This window comes from Piliocolobus tephrosceles, chromosome 1, assembly GCF_002776525.5.
Source record: "Piliocolobus tephrosceles isolate RC106 chromosome 1, ASM277652v3, whole genome shotgun sequence".
NCBI classification, from domain to species: Eukaryota; Metazoa; Chordata; class Mammalia; order Primates; family Cercopithecidae; genus Piliocolobus; species Piliocolobus tephrosceles.
In genome coordinates this window covers 182,993,022-183,010,290 of record NC_045434.1, presented here as the reverse complement: position 1 = coordinate 183,010,290, position 17,269 = coordinate 182,993,022, and the positions used below count along the sequence as shown (strand labels likewise).

Here is a 17,269-nt window from a genome sequence, read left to right as displayed (position 1 = left end):
GATCTGCCCCCCTCAGCCTCCCAAAGAGCTGGGATTATAGGCATGAGCCACTGCACCCGGCCCCTTCATACTCTTAATGTGGCAGAGGTACCATTCTCTTCTGACCCTTTTCGTTTCCTTTTACACATGTCTAAAGCATAATGGAGCTTAACTGTAGTAGAGCCAAGTATACACATTACTTGTTATATATATTCACATTGTTTTAAAATTCTGTTGTACCATGGTAAACATGGATAATACAGTATCATTTTTGAGCAGTTTTTTAAATGTAAATCTGTATCTTATTCAGAGTGTGTGTCTGAAGTTATTAAGGACATTTCCCAATGTTACTGGCCCATTTCCCTTTGTAATCAGAGGATTTCTGTTTTAAGATTATTGCTGTGTGTGGTCTGTGGCTCTTGATCAGAATGAAGTTAAACGGCCACAGGGGGATTAAGCTATGAGGTTGGCGTTTTTCACACTGTTAATATGTTTTGACTAATTGAGTTATTAGTCCTAGTCAGAGAGGAGCATTTCTTATTAGTGGTCAGTTAAGGCTATTCCCCAAGGGATATTTCATCGTAAATACTAGTCATTTGGTATCATTCTTCCCTTTTAGGAAGAAGTATACATTGCACTTACTTGTACAGCATTTTGAGGTTGATGCTCTTCTATTCTCCATGGCTTGTTGCATTAAAAATTAAGCAACAGGCCGGGCGCAGTGGCTCACGCCTGTAATCCCAGCACTTTGGGAGGCCACAGCGGGCGGATCACAAGGTCAGGAGATCGAGACCATCCTGGCTAACACGGTGAAACCCCATCTCCACTAAAAATACAAAAAAATTAGCCGGGCATGGTGGCGGGCGCCTGGAGTCCCAGCTACTTGTAAGACTGAGGCAAGAGAGTGGCGTGAACCCAGGAAGTGGAGCTTACAGCGAGCCGAGATCGCACCACTGCACTGCAGCCTGGGTGACAGAGTGAGACTCTGTCTCCAAAAAAAGAAAACAAAAAAATTAAGCAACAGATTTTTTTAAAAAAAAGAACAAAGGAAAGAGTCATTGGGTTAAAGACCTAAGTAGTGTCATAACTCTCTGGTATTACATGTCCATAGGAGAATGTATTAAAATACAAAACCACGTGTTTTCTTGATGCTTCACATGCAAATGCTTGTTCTTTCTTTTTATTCCTGGTTGTCTTTCATTAAGTCATAAATGCCCCAAGAATAACCAGTCTCTGTGTGGTATAGAGAGTCTAATAGCCTTTGTATTAAATCTTTTTTGGCTTGCAATTATCTAGATGTTTCAGAAAGAACAAGTGGATCCTCTTCAGATGAAATTGCAGCAGGTGAATGGACTTGGCCAGGGATTAATTCAGAGTGCAGGAAAAGACTGTGATGTGCAGGGTTTAGAACATGACATGGAAGAGATCAATGCTCGATGGAATACATTGAATAAAAAGGTGAGTGACCATGGGGTAACAAGTGTACTGGAAACAGAAGGCATAGAAAAGAGACATCTGAATCTAAGGTTTCCCGAAACCTGAATGGAAATAAAAATTTAGCAGTTGCAATCTATAATTACTAAAAGAGGTCAGTAGTAATTTGAAAACTACTTTCTCCTTTCTCATAATGAACCTATGTGTTCATGATACAGGTCGCACAAAGAATTGCACAGCTACAGGAGGCCTTGTTGCATTGTGGGAAGTTTCAAGATGCCTTGGAGCCATTGCTCAGCTGGTTGGCAGATACCGAGGAGCTCATAGCCAATCAGAAACCTCCATCTGCTGAGTATAAAGTGGTAAAAGCACAGATCCAAGAACAGAAGGTAAGTGAGAATGTTGGGACAGTGAACTGTAACAGCCATAGGGAGTGGTAGACAACACATTTGCTTATAGTTTAAGAAGCAATTCAGAGTTTTAGTAGAATCCTAACCTACTTTGTGTCGTCCTGAAAAGTGGAAATTGATTTTTCATTACCTTAAATCTACTGGTTTACTGTGGCATATATTAGACTGAATAATTTTGCCTGTTCATGTATCCTATTTCAGTGTTCATCCACAATTTTATGTTAAAAGGTTTGTGGTGTTTTCAGGGTCAGCAGTATTCTAGATAGTGTTGTATATCATGTACAAAGTTTTATCTTTATTTTTTGTTAGTTGGTTCTTTTTAAAAACAATTTATCCCAAAGGAAATTTTATTTTTTTTTCTCAGCTTTATTGGTGTATAGTTGACATATAAAAATTGTATGTGTTTATAATTTACAATGTGATGGTTTGATATATATATATATACACACACACATTGTGAAATGTTTACCGTAGTCAAGATAATTAACATATTAATCATCTCAAATGTTAACCATTTTTTAGGGCACTTTTCTCTTGGTTCAAAGGAAGTTCCCTGTTAGTCACATAATGACAATCACTGCTCCATTTAAAAATTTAAGTGTGTGTGAAAAGTGTGTGAGTGGTGACAACTGTGCTATATCTCCTGTTTTTGCCTCAAGAATGAAAAAAACTTCTTTTACTCAATGAAGCTTAGGATTTGGCCGGTTGGTTTCTTTTGTTTTTTGTTTTTCTTCCTAGTTCAGATTTCAAAATGATCCTGTGTTACAACTTTTCATTCTCTTTATAATAGTTGCTCCAGCGGCTCCTAGATGATCGAAAGGCCACAGTAGACATGCTTCAAGCAGAAGGAGGCAGAATAGCCCAGTCAGCAGAGCTGGCTGATAGAGAGAAAATCACCGGGCAGCTGAAGAGTCTTGAAAGTAGATGGACTGAACTACTCAGTAAGGCAGCAGCCAGGTAAGACCAAAGGAATTTTGAGGAGTGGATCAGAGGTTTGTTTTGTTCTTCTTCGACTTACTATCACTAAAGTGCTCTTTAAGTTCTTGGATGATTCATATAGATTTTTGGAAAGTGTTTAATGGCTTAAGCTTATTTGAACTGGGATAAGATTTTAGAGATGATACTCATAACCAGAATCACACTTAGGAAATGGTCTCCTGCATCTTCATAAATTTCCAAGAACTGGAAAACTCGTTGCTCTGTGTGGTTGTTCTGCTATAGTATAATCATAGTTCCAAATGACAGACACAGACTCCTACAGTCCAGCCAAGTTATTTTCTGAGTTTTTGAAACAGATTCCCCCCCCCTTATGTTTATAAATAATGCTTTTGATACTTGGAATTGAAATGTGTCATATTTCTTTTCTATTAGCTTATACTAATATTAGATTTTTTTGCCTTTAGAAGCTAGTCTGTGGTTCTGTTAAATATCTGGGAATTCAAGAGATGCATGAACTTACCTCAATAAATGGTCAAAAAGACAGGCAACAAATCTTCCTCCTCCAAGGAAGCATTCCCTTTCTCTTTCCATAGCTATAAGTCATGCTGTCACTTGAGCTTAATAAGTCACATAGATGTCTTTACTTTTATACAGTCCCCAGTTTTAAAATTAAATACCAACTAATGAGAAATCAATAAGAGAGTTGATCATTTGTTATTGTACCCTTTACGTTTCCTAGGTAGCCTATGGCAGTCTTCAAATAATTCCCTCTTCAGTCTTTTTATGTCCACCTGCCCATGACTTGCTTATTCCTTACCTGAGTTGCAAAGTATGGCTTGCCCATGTTAGTGGAAGAAACAAAATGGAAAGAATTTGACTTACTTGTGTTTCCAGATTTGTACTGCTTCTTTTCTTTTCTCTCTGTGCATTTCCAGTAATGGTACCGTTAGCTTTCCAGTTTCCTAGGCTTAAAAACTCAACTCCATTTTTACTCTTTTTTTAAAAAAATTTTTCCTTTGTGCCCACATCTATCAGCATGCTAAATTCTGTCTATTTTACTTTACAGTTTCTTTCCTGTCCATCTGTTTCCCTAATTCCCACTCTCCCCTCAGTTCATGACTTAGGAGCTCTCACTAGTTGTATTGAGATAGCTTCTTCACTAATCACTCTACCAGTTACCCTCGGGCCTTCCCCTTCCCATCCCCCAGCTGCAGGTGAACCTTTCTGAAATAAGCCTTTAATCATATCTTTTCAGGCTCAGAGACATTTAATTGACGCCCTGTTAAAATAAAACCTTTAGATTATGAGGCTGATGCACTGCCTGCTCTAACTAAGAAGGTGCTTAAAATAAAATCTGAACTCTAACCCACCATTCAGAGCCCTCTATTTGACCCTAACCTACCTTTCTTAGTTTCTACTATTCTTCTCACTCCTTGTATTATAGCTGAAGTAAACTATATTCTGTTCTTTATTTTTTTTTTTTTTGTATTTTTAGTAGAGGCGGGGTTTCACCGTGTTAGCCAGGATGGTCTCGATCTCCTGACCTCGTGATCCGCCCGTCTCGGCCTCCCAAAGTGCTGGGATTACAGGCTTGAGCCACCGCGCCCGGCCTATTCTGTTCTTTAATATCTTCTGACAGTGTCCTAACCTTGTGTCTTACTTTATGGTGTTATAATACATCTTTCATGAAATGCTTTTGTCCATCTCTCTTCTATAAAACTTTCCTTATTCCCCAAGCATGGAATAACTTTTCCTGCCTCTTCACTGCCATAACTCTTTATCTGTACCTTGTATTATGATCATTATTTTAGCTACTTACCTTCCTGGTCCATAAACTCCTTGAAGTCATGGTTTATCTTATACATACTTTTATGACTCTTTCCTTCTACTTGTTTCCATCCTCCTAGCCTAATATAGTTTCTGGGCCAATCTTTTAAACAGAAACAAATACCAAGAGTAGATATTTGATGCTTCTAAATTATTTTTAGCTCTTCTCCCTAAAAATACCTGAAATCTTATTACAATACATTCTTCAAATTTTCAGATTCCAAAATCAAATGAGTAAGAAAGACATAAAAATTACAGGCAATTTTTAAAAAATTAAATTCTAGTTTAATAATAATTTTTAATATTATATGTTTTAGTTGCATTGCTTGAAGATATATTTTGAAGGCTGGCATAAACAAACTAGGAAAGAAAGTTTTAGACTTAGATTGCCATTTAAAAAATGTTTTTCTTCAGCCGGACGTGGTGGCTCAAGCCTGTAATCCCAGCACTTTGGGAGGCCGAGACGGGCAGATTACGAGGTCAGGAGATCGAGACCATCCTGGCTAACATGGTGAACCTCATCTCTACTAAAAAAAAAATACAAAAACCTAGCCGGGCGAGGTGGCGGGCGCCTGTAGTCCCAGCTATTCGGGAGGCTGAGGCAGGAGAATGGTGTAAACCCGGGAGGTGGAGCTTGCAGTAAGCTGAGATCCGGCCACTGTACTCCAGCCTGGGTGACAGAGCAAGACTCCGTCTCAAAAAAAAAAGTTTTTCTTCATATTCAAACATAATTGAATTTCCAGTAATCAAAATGCCAAATTTTTAAATTTAAACCACTGTTTTTTTTTGAGATGGAGTCTCGCTCTTTTGGAGTGTAGTGGCGCGATCTCAGTTCACTGCAAGGTCCGCCTCCCGAGTTCACACCATTCTCCTGCCTCAGCCTCCTGAGTAGCTGGGACTACAGGTGCCCGCCACCACACCCGGCTAATTTTTTATATTTTTAGTAGAGACGGGGTTTCACCGTGTTAGCCAGGATGGTCTCGATCTCTTGACCTCGTAATCCGCCTGCCTCAGCCTCCCAAAGTGCTGGCATTACAGGGGTGAGCCACCATGCCCGGCTAAACCACTTTTGTTAAAATAACTTTGTCAGGGCATATCTAGCATAGGGCCTGGCGTAAATTTGGTCTTCAGTAAAGGTTTGCTGAACTTAAGTGCATCATATGCTCCCAGGCCTCTTCAGATGCCATATCTTTTAGTCTGTTTTTAGTAATTCAAAGACAACATTATGACCTTTCATTATTCATCTGTGTGCTAATACAGTTCTGTGGTTGTTTTCTTGTCTGTTCTTTGTCAGGCTGTCTCCAATATCCAGACTTCCTCCTGCCTTTGTAATTTGCTGCTTTTATTTTATAGAGTAAAACAAACCACAGGTACTTTGAAAAGAACATCTCTTAGCATCTCTATGGTCTCAGTGACAATCATGTATCCAAAGAAAAGCCAAGCTTAGTATGGATGTTATATTAAATAAGATTCCAAGTGAGATGTAAAGTCTATAGTTTTTTTGTTTTTTTGGGAGGGGGAGGGGTGCTTTTTGTGTTGGCAAATTCAGCCAGCATGAGGTTTTTTGTTTGTTTCTTTTTTGTTTTTTTGTCTTAAATCTGGATTCAAAGTTATGTTCTGGGGCTTGAAATTACCAGAAGCCTGACTGGATTTTGGGAAGTTGGGGAGGGAGTTCTAGTTCATAGGTGATATACAGTCTTTACTCTTCAGATATCTTCACTCACAAATGAAGGTAGTAGTGACAGAGAGAATGAAAACAGACACCTTTTTGCCTCCTTTAAACTTTGTTTTGGTCACATGTTCAGGTGATATATATGCTACATTCTGTTTTGATTTGGGTCAATATGGTATAAGGAGAACATTAGAAGATTTTATTCTGCTGTTGCTACTCACCAGGTGATTGGACAAATCTTTCTTTAAGCCTTCTGAGTCAACTTTCTCTTTTATAATAGGGGAATAATTATTCTGTCCACCTTACAAGGTTATGACAGAATGAGAATAAGGTTAATGGTATGAAATCCTTTAAAACATCGAAATGCTACATTATGTGTGTTCTGTTTACTATTGATATTTAAACTGTACCTGGAAAAGACTGTTCTTTTACTGAGTATCGTACTATTACCAGTCTTAATGTGACTTTTTTCCTGAGCAGCTTGTTCTATATATTCATGTAGGCAAAAACAGCTGGAAGACATCCTGGTTCTGGCCAAACAGTTCCATGAGACAGCTGAGCCTATTTCTGACTTCTTATCTGTCACAGAGAAAAAGCTTGCTAACTCAGAACCTGTTGGCACTCAGACTGCCAAAATACAGCAGCAGATCATTCGGCACAAGGTAGGGAATGGTTACAGTAAATGGAAACAGAAAACTGGAATTAGAAATCCTAGAAATGAGTAAACTGCCTGCAGTGTTCTAGAGGATGTGTGTTTTGTGGGTTTAACTTAAAATATGATCAGATTATTAATTGAAAAGTCACATTCTTGAAATACAAATAGAAATTGATAAGCTACCATCGGAATAAACAGCTTTTGTTCCCAATTTTTATATTGATTTTGCCCTTCATTTGGTGAATTTTTTAATTGTTTAATTTGTTATATCATTTGTTACTCATTTTGCATTTACTTTTCATTTATTTTGTTTCTGTTATTCATGTTTTCCATCTGGATTTCCAGGCTCTGGAAGAAGACATAGAAAACCATGCAACAGATGTGCACCAGGCAGTCAAAATTGGGCACTCTCTCTCCTCCCTGACATCTCCTGCAGAACAGGGTGTGCTGTCAGAAAAGATAGACTCATTGCAGGCCCGATACAGTGAAATTCAAGACCGCTGTTGTCGGAAGGCAGCCCTGCTTGAACAAGCTCTGTCTAATGCTAGGCTGTTTGGGGAGGATGAGGTGGAGGTGCTCAACTGGCTGGCTGAGGTTGAGGACAAGCTCAGTTCAGTATTCGTAAAGGATTTCAAACAGGATGTCCTACACAAACAGCACGCTGACCACCTGGTATTCATGTTTCCATTTTTATTGGTTATGTTATTCTGTTATTTTGTTATTTTAATTCATGTTTCTCTTCATTTATTTATTTTTTTTCTTCATTACATACACTTCAACTTTATTTTATACACAAGTGCATAGTTTGTGGACTTGATGTTGACTGCTAATCTGTTTTTGGATGAGTCCATGGAAATACTTATATTTAACAAGTTGAATCAGTAATTCTAGAAGACAGTACAGGGTGTAGTCAGTCAGGAGCCATCTAAACTCCAACTCATGATTTACGTTATTAGGTGATGGGTCACTAAGATTCTATTTGAGCAGTTTTATGAAAGATAATGTGCTTTAACAAAACCAGATCTATATATGTAGTGCCCAGGATTTGATCATACTAGATCAAGTGAGAACTTTTAGGATATTTCTGGATTTGCTCAAATTCCAGGGATTCTGTGTCATCTTAATAGAAGAGTTTGCCTTTTTCATTTCGTTTTTATGAAATCTGTTTGGAAGCAGTAAAAATAGGTAATTTTTCTTATAGTCTGATTCTTTTGCTTCATTAACTTTAAACATGAAGAGAGTTTTTAACCAGGATTCTGTTTTAAGTCAATTTGTTTTTACTGAATTTCTTCTCTTAAACTTTCTGTTTATTCCTTACTTTGGACACAGTAGACAATTTTGCTAAATTTCACTTCTACCTTTCTTGGGTTCGGGTTTAGTACCGATAGATTGGTAAAGCTGATGTAATTCTAAGTTTTTCTCATCCAGTACTTAGGAAAGTTTGCCTATAGGTATCTGATTTAATGATTTTGAACAGTCAGTGGGCTCACTAAAGAGAAAATGAGAGGATCAAATATCTGATGTTTAAATTAAACTAGTATTCATCTCTTTACTTTAAATTTGGTCTCTTAAGGGTCTCACATTTTGTTTCCTTTGTAGTGCCACAGTTTTGGCATTAATGGTATTCTTTCCTTTCAGGCTTTAAATGAAGAAATTGTTAATAGAAAGAAGAATGTAGACCAAGCTATTAAAAATGGTCAGGCTCTTCTAAAACAAACCACAGGTACTTTGAAAAGTGCGTCTCTTACCACCCCTATGGTCTCAAAGACAATCATGTACCCAAGGAAAGGAGTTCCCTGCCTTAGCCTCTTCTCTATGTATATATGAGAAGCTTAGTATTCACTGATTGTATTCCTTACTGTGCTCCAGAAGGTTATTTCCTGCTAAATCTTTTGAAAACTAAAACATTGTCTCACATCTGGTTATAGATGATGATTTCTCCTCTCCTTCAGTAGAGGAGCCAGCATCCACTGAAAGGTGCTGGGAACATCTAGAAACATTTGGGCTGAGCTCAGATTTTAATAATTCAGAAATGGCTTCCTTTATCCAGTGGAAAGTTTATTTCCCATTTGCCCTTAGTATGGGATGGGTGAAATCATTACCACAGAGAGAGAGAGCGTCTATGAAATTAAAGCTCTGGTTTGAAGAAAGGGGATCAGAGACTCCTCATTCCTAGATCTCTTAAGTATGAATAATTGTGTGCTATCTTCCATAGGTGAGGAGGTGTTACTTATCCAAGAAAAACTAGATGGAATAAAGACTCGTTACACAGACATCACAGTTACTAGCTCCAAGGCCCTCAGAACTTTAGAGCAAGCCCGGCAACTGGCCACCAAGTTCCAGTCTACTTACGAGGAACTGACTGGGTGGCTGAGGGAGGTGGAGGAGGAGCTGGCAGCCAGTGGAGGACAGTCTCCCACAGGGGAGCAGATACCCCAGTTTCAACAAAGACAGAAGGTGAGCTGTTATTTTACCGTAAAAGGAAAAAAAGCCTTCCTCTTTGTCAGAATCCTTAAGTTTTATCAACCTTGACCTTAAATATAAACTAAAAATGCGTGCCCCCCTTTCTTGTTTACTCATGGACAGTAAGATTTGACATAAAGACATATATGTTACACATACATTATGAAGGAGAAAGTTGAATCAAGTTTGCTTTGTAACATTTTATAACTTACCTCTATTATTTATTCTCTAAAGAGTGCTTAATGGTTTTATTTGATTTCTCTGCAGGATCTAGTATAGTTCTAGATGCATAGAACTATTGTATAGGTACTTGTTAGGTTAAATACTGAGCCTTTGGTTAAAGCAGTATTTGTCATTTCTGTTGAAGTAAGGAGATGAAAGAAGTATTACTTGTTTTACCTAGAGACAATCTTGCTCAAAAAGTCTTACAGACAATTCTAAGCAAGCAACAGTGAAGTCTAAAGTCAGGCTTCAGAATGATTGAAAAATCTGAGATGAGAAAAAAAATAACTGAAGGAAGGAGGTCAGAGTCCTACTGGGATGTGTGGTGGTAGAGATAGCACTTTCCACCCGGCACAGCTGCTGATGTGCTTTATTTAGCAAGGTATGGCCTGAAAACTCTTTTCCCTCCTTAGGAATTAAAGAAGGAGGTCATGGAGCACAGGCTGGTGTTGGACACAGTGAATGAGGTGAGCCGTGCTCTCTTAGAGCTGGTGCCTTGGAGAGCCAGAGAAGGGCTGGATAAACTTGTGTCCGATGCTAACGAGCAGTACAAACTAGTCAGTGACACTATTGGACAAAGGGTGGATGAAATTGATGCTGCTATTCAGAGATCACAACAGGTAATGTTTATAATACCTCTGCATTAATATTTTAGACAGTATTGATGTGTGAGATACAGTACTATGACCCACATAAATACAGACTCAGAAATAAGAATGAGCTCAAGCTAAATCTGATGGAATAAATATATTTCATTGATGGGAAATCATTGGGTAGAAGTTTGTGAAGATGGATCCAGGATTTGACCAAAATACTTGACCCCTTTGAGTAGAGAAGTACTTGGAGAAGAGTCTACATGAGGCCTTTTCTTAGCTAATGCCCTGCTAAGAAGGCTGATGGTGATGGGAGTAGATAATATCTAGATTCAGAAGGTCCAAATGCATCACAATCTTAGTTTGACATGATTAACTCTCTTAGCATTAGATGGAAGAGGGGACGGAATCAAGAACTATAATTACTATCAAATATGCAAACCAAAATAGCAGAACTATCTAAAATAGAACCTTCTCAGTAAACACAGGTGTCATATTTCCCGTGATCTTTTTTCCTTCCTGCTTTCTGGAAAAAAGTCATTTGTTCTTTTGTGTAGCTGGATACATACCACTTAATGTGCCGTAGTACAAAAAATAAGTTAATATAACTCCTTAGGATCATAGTGATGAACGTATGCTTTTTGAACCACACAGAAATTTGCTCTGAGTCCAAGTATATCCCCAGTGTGTCTTTAGAGTTATCCCTAGTCTTGTCCAGGTATTTCAATATGAAATTTATTGTGCTTGGAAGAAGCATATTTTAAATATCAATGTATATTGGCCAAGTTGAAGAGGAAGAGATAAAAGACTGGGGAGGTCAGGCATAGGAGACGGGGCTCACACCTGTAGTCTCAGCACTTTTGGGAGGCTAAGGTAGGAGAATCCCTTGAAGGCAAGAGTTCGAGACCAGCCTGGGCAGCATAACAAGACACCATCTCTACAGAAATACTAAAAAATTAGCCAAGCATGGTGGCAATTGCCTATGTAGTCCTAGCTATTAGAGAGGCTGAGGTGGGAGGATCACTTGAGCCTAGGAGTTAGAGGCTACAGTGAGCTATGATCATCCTACTGCACTCCAGCCTGAGCAACAGAATCAGACCCTGTCTCTGAGGGGGAGGGAAGGGGGGAAGATTGGGGAGCCCTCATGAAACAACAGTCACGTAGAACATGTTCTTGGTTTTCGTTATTACATAACCATTTAAAAATGGTGTTGTTCTTCTGGGGTTTTATGCTGCTTCAGCTGAGTGGGCACTTCCAAGTTAGCTTGACTCAGCTGTCTACTGCCATATTAGGTTTATATTTAAACATCTGACTAAACCTGTTCCATGTCTGGGTAGGAAAGAGCAATGGCAGGAAGAGTATAGTCTCATAAAAACACTGATTAGAGGCATATTTCTTTTGAAGGGGATTGATATCTGTTACTTCTAGTTGTAGAAACTGAGTTCTGTAACTTATTTTAAAGAAATTGATATATGGTCAGTTCTAACTTGTTTGCATGTTGAATTGTGATTTTATGAAATTCTTCCCAGTTTTGACTCTACTTTGTGAGAGATTATAAACTGTATTACTGAAAATCCAGGCCCTACTGTGTTGAATAAATTACAGTTCTGAGGAGACTTGGCTGTATATAATTTGTTTATTTTTCTTTAATACGTCTATTAGTATGAGCAAGCTGCCGATGCAGAACTAGCTTGGGTTGCTGAAACAAAACGGAAACTGATGGCTCTAGGTCCAATTCGCCTGGAACAGGACCAGACCACAGCTCAGCTTCAGGTACAGAAGGTATGTGCCCACTCTTTCCTGAGCTAACAGAATCATCAGTAACTTAGAGTGACAAGGAGAGTTTCGGACTATCCCATGTCAAGTGGGATAATTTAATGGCATGATGGTAAATAGAAATTAATTTTCTATGTACTTGATTGAGACGAGGAAGAATTTTTTTTTTTTTTTTTTTCTTTGTAAGAAAGGAAAAATAGGCCCATTAATCCATAATTAGCAATTTCCTTGGTGATTTTTAGGAGAGTAGAAATTTTTGTAAGCTAGTAAAAAGATAAGCTAAAGAGGATGTTGGATAGGCAAAGTGTCAGACTGTATAAGAACAATTTTTAATGTGGCTTTTTCATAGATTTTGTCTTAACCTTCAGTAACACAGGAAAAGGGTCTTTTTACTTCTTAACTACATTTTACTTTTCAAAGGCTTTCTCCATTGACATTATTCGACACAAAGATTCAATGGATGAACTCTTCAGTCACCGTAGTGAAATCTTTGGCACATGTGGGGAGGAGCAGAAAACTGTATTACAGGTGAATTACATTTATTTATTTGCCATATTGTTCCTGTCTTGATCATGGTGAATTAGAAGCACAATTGTGAAATGATGGTTTAAGGCTTTTTCCCTCCTGGACTTTTCTTACAATTGCTATTACAGTCCAACTTTATCCTTCTAAAAGGTCATACCTAGTTTTGAAAGGATTGGTCAAGATGGTTTGTCGATAGGTTTTTTCGTTTTGTTTTGTTTTGTTTTGTTTTGTTTTATAAAGGATATGTTTAGCCACAGTTTCCTCAGAAATATTCATAAACTGACTGAGCTACTCATCCTAAACATTTGAAACATAAATGGCAGGTTTCTGGAGACTTTTTTTTAATCAGAAGAAAAATGACAGGCAAAACTTGGATAGGCAAAGATTCCATCATAGCCCCTTAGATGTTCAGTTTTAAACTGATCCATTATAATAACGCTATATTGGCCAGGCACGGTGGCTGATGCCTGTTATCCCAGCACTTTGGGAGGCCAAGGTGGGTGGATTACCTGAGGTCAGCAGTTCGAGACCAGCCCGGCCAACATGGAGAAACCCTGTCTCTACTAAAAATACAAAAATTAGCTGGACCTGGCGGCAGGAACCTGTAATCCTAGCTATTTGGGAAGCTGAAGCAGGAGAATCCCTTGAACCCAGGAGGTGGAGGTTGCAGTGAGTCGAGATCACGCCACTGCACTCCAGCCTTGGTGACAAAGTGAGACGCTGTCTCAAAAACATACATAATAATAATAATGCTATATCTAAGGTTGTGTGTCATTACTGAAAGGTTAAATTTGCTGTGTTTTTCTTACACTATTTTACTGCCTTTTAAACTTTTATCTTTTAAAAATTAGAAATAAAATATATGTATGATAGGAAAATTAGAAAATTTCAGGTAAATATAAAGAAGAAAATAAAAATCACTTCTAATCTTTATTCATATTTTAAAATAATTTAGTTGTGTATTCTTTTAGACTTTTTAATGTATATATACCTACTTTTTTTCTTAAGAGTTTATAATAGTAATACTTAAACTTTTTTTTTTTTTTTTTTTTTTTTTTACTCACATAGGAAAAGACAGAGTCTCTAATACAGCAATATGAAGCCATTAGCCTACTCAATTCAGAGCGTTATGCCCGCCTAGAGCGGGCCCAGGTCTTAGTAAACCAGTTTTGGGAAACTTATGAAGAGCTCAGCCCCTGGATTGAGGAAACTCGGACACTAATAGCACAGTTACCCCCTCCAGCCATTGACCATGAGCAGCTCAGGCAGCAACAAGAGGAAATGAGGGTAAGGAGCATGCCAAATTTCATTTTATTGCTCTAAAATGGTCTCTATAATTTATTTAAAAACAACATTTCTTAGTGTCTCTAGGTGCAAGTTCTGTGTTTTGAAGTTAATTCTTAATCAGTTAGAATTCCTTTCATAATATATAATCTGAATTCTTTGTTGTTTAATATCAATTGATTAAACACTAAGATTATAGAGATATCGAGAACCTTGGAATGACAGAGCTAAAGAAAGAACTCACTAAAATCAATGGAATTTAAAATATTTCTGGGAATAATAGCATGTTGTTACACTCAAGGTGTGGTTGGATGGTACTTTCTACTTAGGCACCAACTGGAATGAAAGCCATGAGGTAATGTCAGAAGGCATTTGCTCTGTATAGTTAATGACACTTTAACATGTTTATTTCTGGTTTATGGCTTATGCTTATTGCTATTCCTATAAGTGGAAGGATATAAACTGGACGTAGCCAACAGTAAAGTCAAGGAGTGGTTGGATTGCCAAAAATGTTGCTATTCATAGCTTATCCAGCTTGGTATCTCAGTCTGGGGAGGTAGATAATTATTAAACCATGTAGAGTAAAATAGAGTACATAGAAGTACTTATGATTACAGAAGAGTGTGGAGTAGACTTGTATAACACAGGTGGTAGGGGAAGAGAAGAGAGGATGTTTCCAGGAAGGCTGCTAGGGTGATGAGACATCAGAACTGACTTTTAAAAATTAAGAGAATTGGGTAGTGTCAGAACCTAAGATTTAGGTGTTTTTCTGTTCCTGCACAAATGGTGAGATGCTGGGCCTTGCTGGTTTTTAACAATTTTGTTTGTTCCTCTTAAAGTTGATATTAGCTCTGACCAAAGTAAGTAAACTGGTATAAAAGTATTCATTATGGGTTAATTATTTTTTTACCTAGCAATTAAGGGAATCTATTGCTGAACACAAACCTCATATTGACAAACTACTAAAGATAGGCCCACAACTAAAGGAATTAAACCCCGAGGAAGGGGAAATGGTAGAAGAAAAATACCAGAAAGCAGAAAACATGTATGCCCAAATTAAGGAGGAGGTGCGCCAGCGAGCCCTGGCTCTGGATGAAGCTGTATCCCAGTCCGCACAGGTATGTGTGTGTCTGACACTCATAACCTTCAACTATCTGCCGTTCTAAACAAGAGGTCTCTGTATCAGGTATGCCTCTGTGCTCAGCAATGTCCAGACCAGCATGTTAATACATGATTGGTATATCGAACAGAAAGCTTAGCCTATCTGCATTTTTATTCCAAGGAACATTGGCATACTGACATTCTGAGGAGAGTGAAATGCATCTTGGCTGGTATATATTGTCTGTTGATGGTTTCTCTGAAAACTTTATATTGTGATGATCCTTTAGCACATGATTTTTGGATAAATCTACCTTGCAGATTCAATAGCAGTGACTGCCTCAAAAAAGTACTTGTTGAACCTGTTACTTTTTAGCTTTAGAGCAACAGCACGTTAGTTTTCTTAAGCAACCAGCTAACTCATATTTAAGATGCTTGAGTAGGGAGTAGTAAGAGCCAAAGAGAAGCATAAACCAGCAGAGGGGTTTAAAGCATGTAACTACATACTTTCAACTAATATATTACTCTTAGTGGTACTGTTGTCATGTCTGGGTATTTTATTCCTATGTTTAGTCAATATTCTTGGTTAATATTTGTACTTACTCAAGTTTCTCCCCCCACCTTCCGTCCCATCTCTCACTCACATTGTGGAATGTGTTACTTTGTGTTGTTGCTGCCTGCTCCTGTCTTCCCCACATCGTCACATTTCATTGTTGTGTTGACCGCGCCCACCATTACAGATTACAGAGGTAAGGTACCCATCCCCATTGGGACTAGGGTGTTCTTATAATGCTGAAAATTGAGGTCATTACCTATAAGGGAATTTCCCTTAATTTCCCTTAACTTTAGTGGAATAAATTTAATTAGTGCAGTTTATTATGTCAGTTTCATTTGGGGTGGAACCTAGACGTGAGAGAGTGATGGGAAGTGATTTTGTTAAAAGGAGTCCCACCATGTTTTTTCTATAGGACACTTGAAATTGATAAGCCTTTCTCTAACTAAAACCAGAGTTGGTTTGAGATAGATTTTTCTTAGGAGGCAAGCTTATCTGTTTTGCTCTCTTTTCTCCCCTCTCTGTATCAAATTTTAATGAGAACTTTTCAGTTGTAGTCATGTTATTCAAAGTACCGGAAAACTGGAACGGTAATAATTCTTTAAGAACAAGGTTAGATTTGGTCTTCCTTAATTACCTTTCATTATTCCAACATTTTTTCTCTCTTATTGTTCCATAAGGTGGGTTGTTAAATTGCATGCCATGATACTTTTAAACTAAAGTCGTGTAGCATATTAAGTTCCCCATCCATTTACACAGCTAGTGGAGGGCATCTAACTTGTTGGTCTAGTCTGTTGCATGCAACTGTCATCTCAGATGTTGACATACTGACTCTCAGCAGTTTCATAGTCTTGTCCCTTTTTTGTTACATTAGTTGGAATAGGAGAAATATTGTGGCAGCACTAAGGATTTGAATTGGTTTCTAGTATACTCATATATTTAGAGTCTTAAAATAAATTTTTTTTTTTTCTAATGGGCCAATTCTGGTGTACTATGCCCAAAACAGTTTTGGAGTTTTTTTGTTTTGTTTTGTTTTGTTTGAGACAGAGTCTTACTCTGTCACCCAGGCTGGAGTGCAGTGGCACAGTCTCAGCTCACTGCAACCTCTGCCTCCCAGGTTCAAGTGATTGTCGTGCCTCAGCCTCCCTAGTAGCTGGGACTACAGGCACACACCACCAAGGCCGGCTAATTTTTTGTATTTTTAGTAGTGACGGAGTTTCACCATGTTGGCCAGGCTGGTCTCGAACTCCTGACCTCAGGTGATCCACACACCTCAGCCTCCCAAGGTGCTGGGATTACAGGTATGAGCCACTGCCCCTAGCCCAAAACAGTTTCTTAACCAAACTCAACACTTAACAGCCATTGGGCTAGACTGAGCACAGGTTATCCTAAACAGTACTAGGACAATATCTTGTCCTTATTCCTTAACATTTCCCCAAGAAGAGTGATGAGGTATGCTGTGATGGTAATGTTCCAACATTTGTTTAGTTTCATGATAAAATTGAGCCTATGTTGGAGACACTGGAGAATCTTTCCTCTCGCCTACGTATGCCACCACTGATCCCTGCTGAAGTAGACAAGATCAGAGAGTGCATCAGTGACAATAAGAGTGCCACCGTGGAGCTAGAAAAACTGCAGCCATCCTTTGAGGCCTTGAAGCGCCGTGGAGAGGAGCTCATTGGACGATCTCAGGGAGCAGACAAGGATCTGGCTGCAAAAGGTGCTTGATGACTGTCATTATTTTTAAAAATCAACAGAATAAATTCTAGGCTGTGGTTATTTTCAGCATCCTACCACATTTATTTCTTTCTTTGAATGTAAAAGCAGTCCCCAGTAATG

At 38.3% G+C, this 17,269-nt stretch overlaps 1 protein-coding gene across 1 annotated transcript in view; it reads left to right on the top strand.

Moving 5' to 3' along the window:
* The window catches only part of LOC111529566 (microtubule-actin cross-linking factor 1), a 283,418-nt gene that overhangs the window by 216,028 nt on the left and 50,121 nt on the right, over positions 1-17,269 (top strand). Inside the window, exons 58-71 of the mRNA XM_026455708.1 lie at positions 1,276-1,437; positions 1,632-1,802; positions 2,614-2,780; positions 6,764-6,923; positions 7,262-7,588; positions 8,555-8,639; positions 9,132-9,373; positions 10,015-10,221; positions 11,857-11,976; positions 12,391-12,498; positions 13,564-13,782; positions 14,694-14,897; positions 15,618-15,626; positions 16,919-17,150. Coding sequence (XP_026311493.1) covers positions 1,276-1,437; positions 1,632-1,802; positions 2,614-2,780; positions 6,764-6,923; positions 7,262-7,588; positions 8,555-8,639; positions 9,132-9,373; positions 10,015-10,221; positions 11,857-11,976; positions 12,391-12,498; positions 13,564-13,782; positions 14,694-14,897; positions 15,618-15,626; positions 16,919-17,150 — 2,413 coding nt within the window. The remainder of the gene's footprint in view (positions 1-1,275; positions 1,438-1,631; positions 1,803-2,613; positions 2,781-6,763; positions 6,924-7,261; positions 7,589-8,554; positions 8,640-9,131; positions 9,374-10,014; positions 10,222-11,856; positions 11,977-12,390; positions 12,499-13,563; positions 13,783-14,693; positions 14,898-15,617; positions 15,627-16,918; positions 17,151-17,269) is intronic.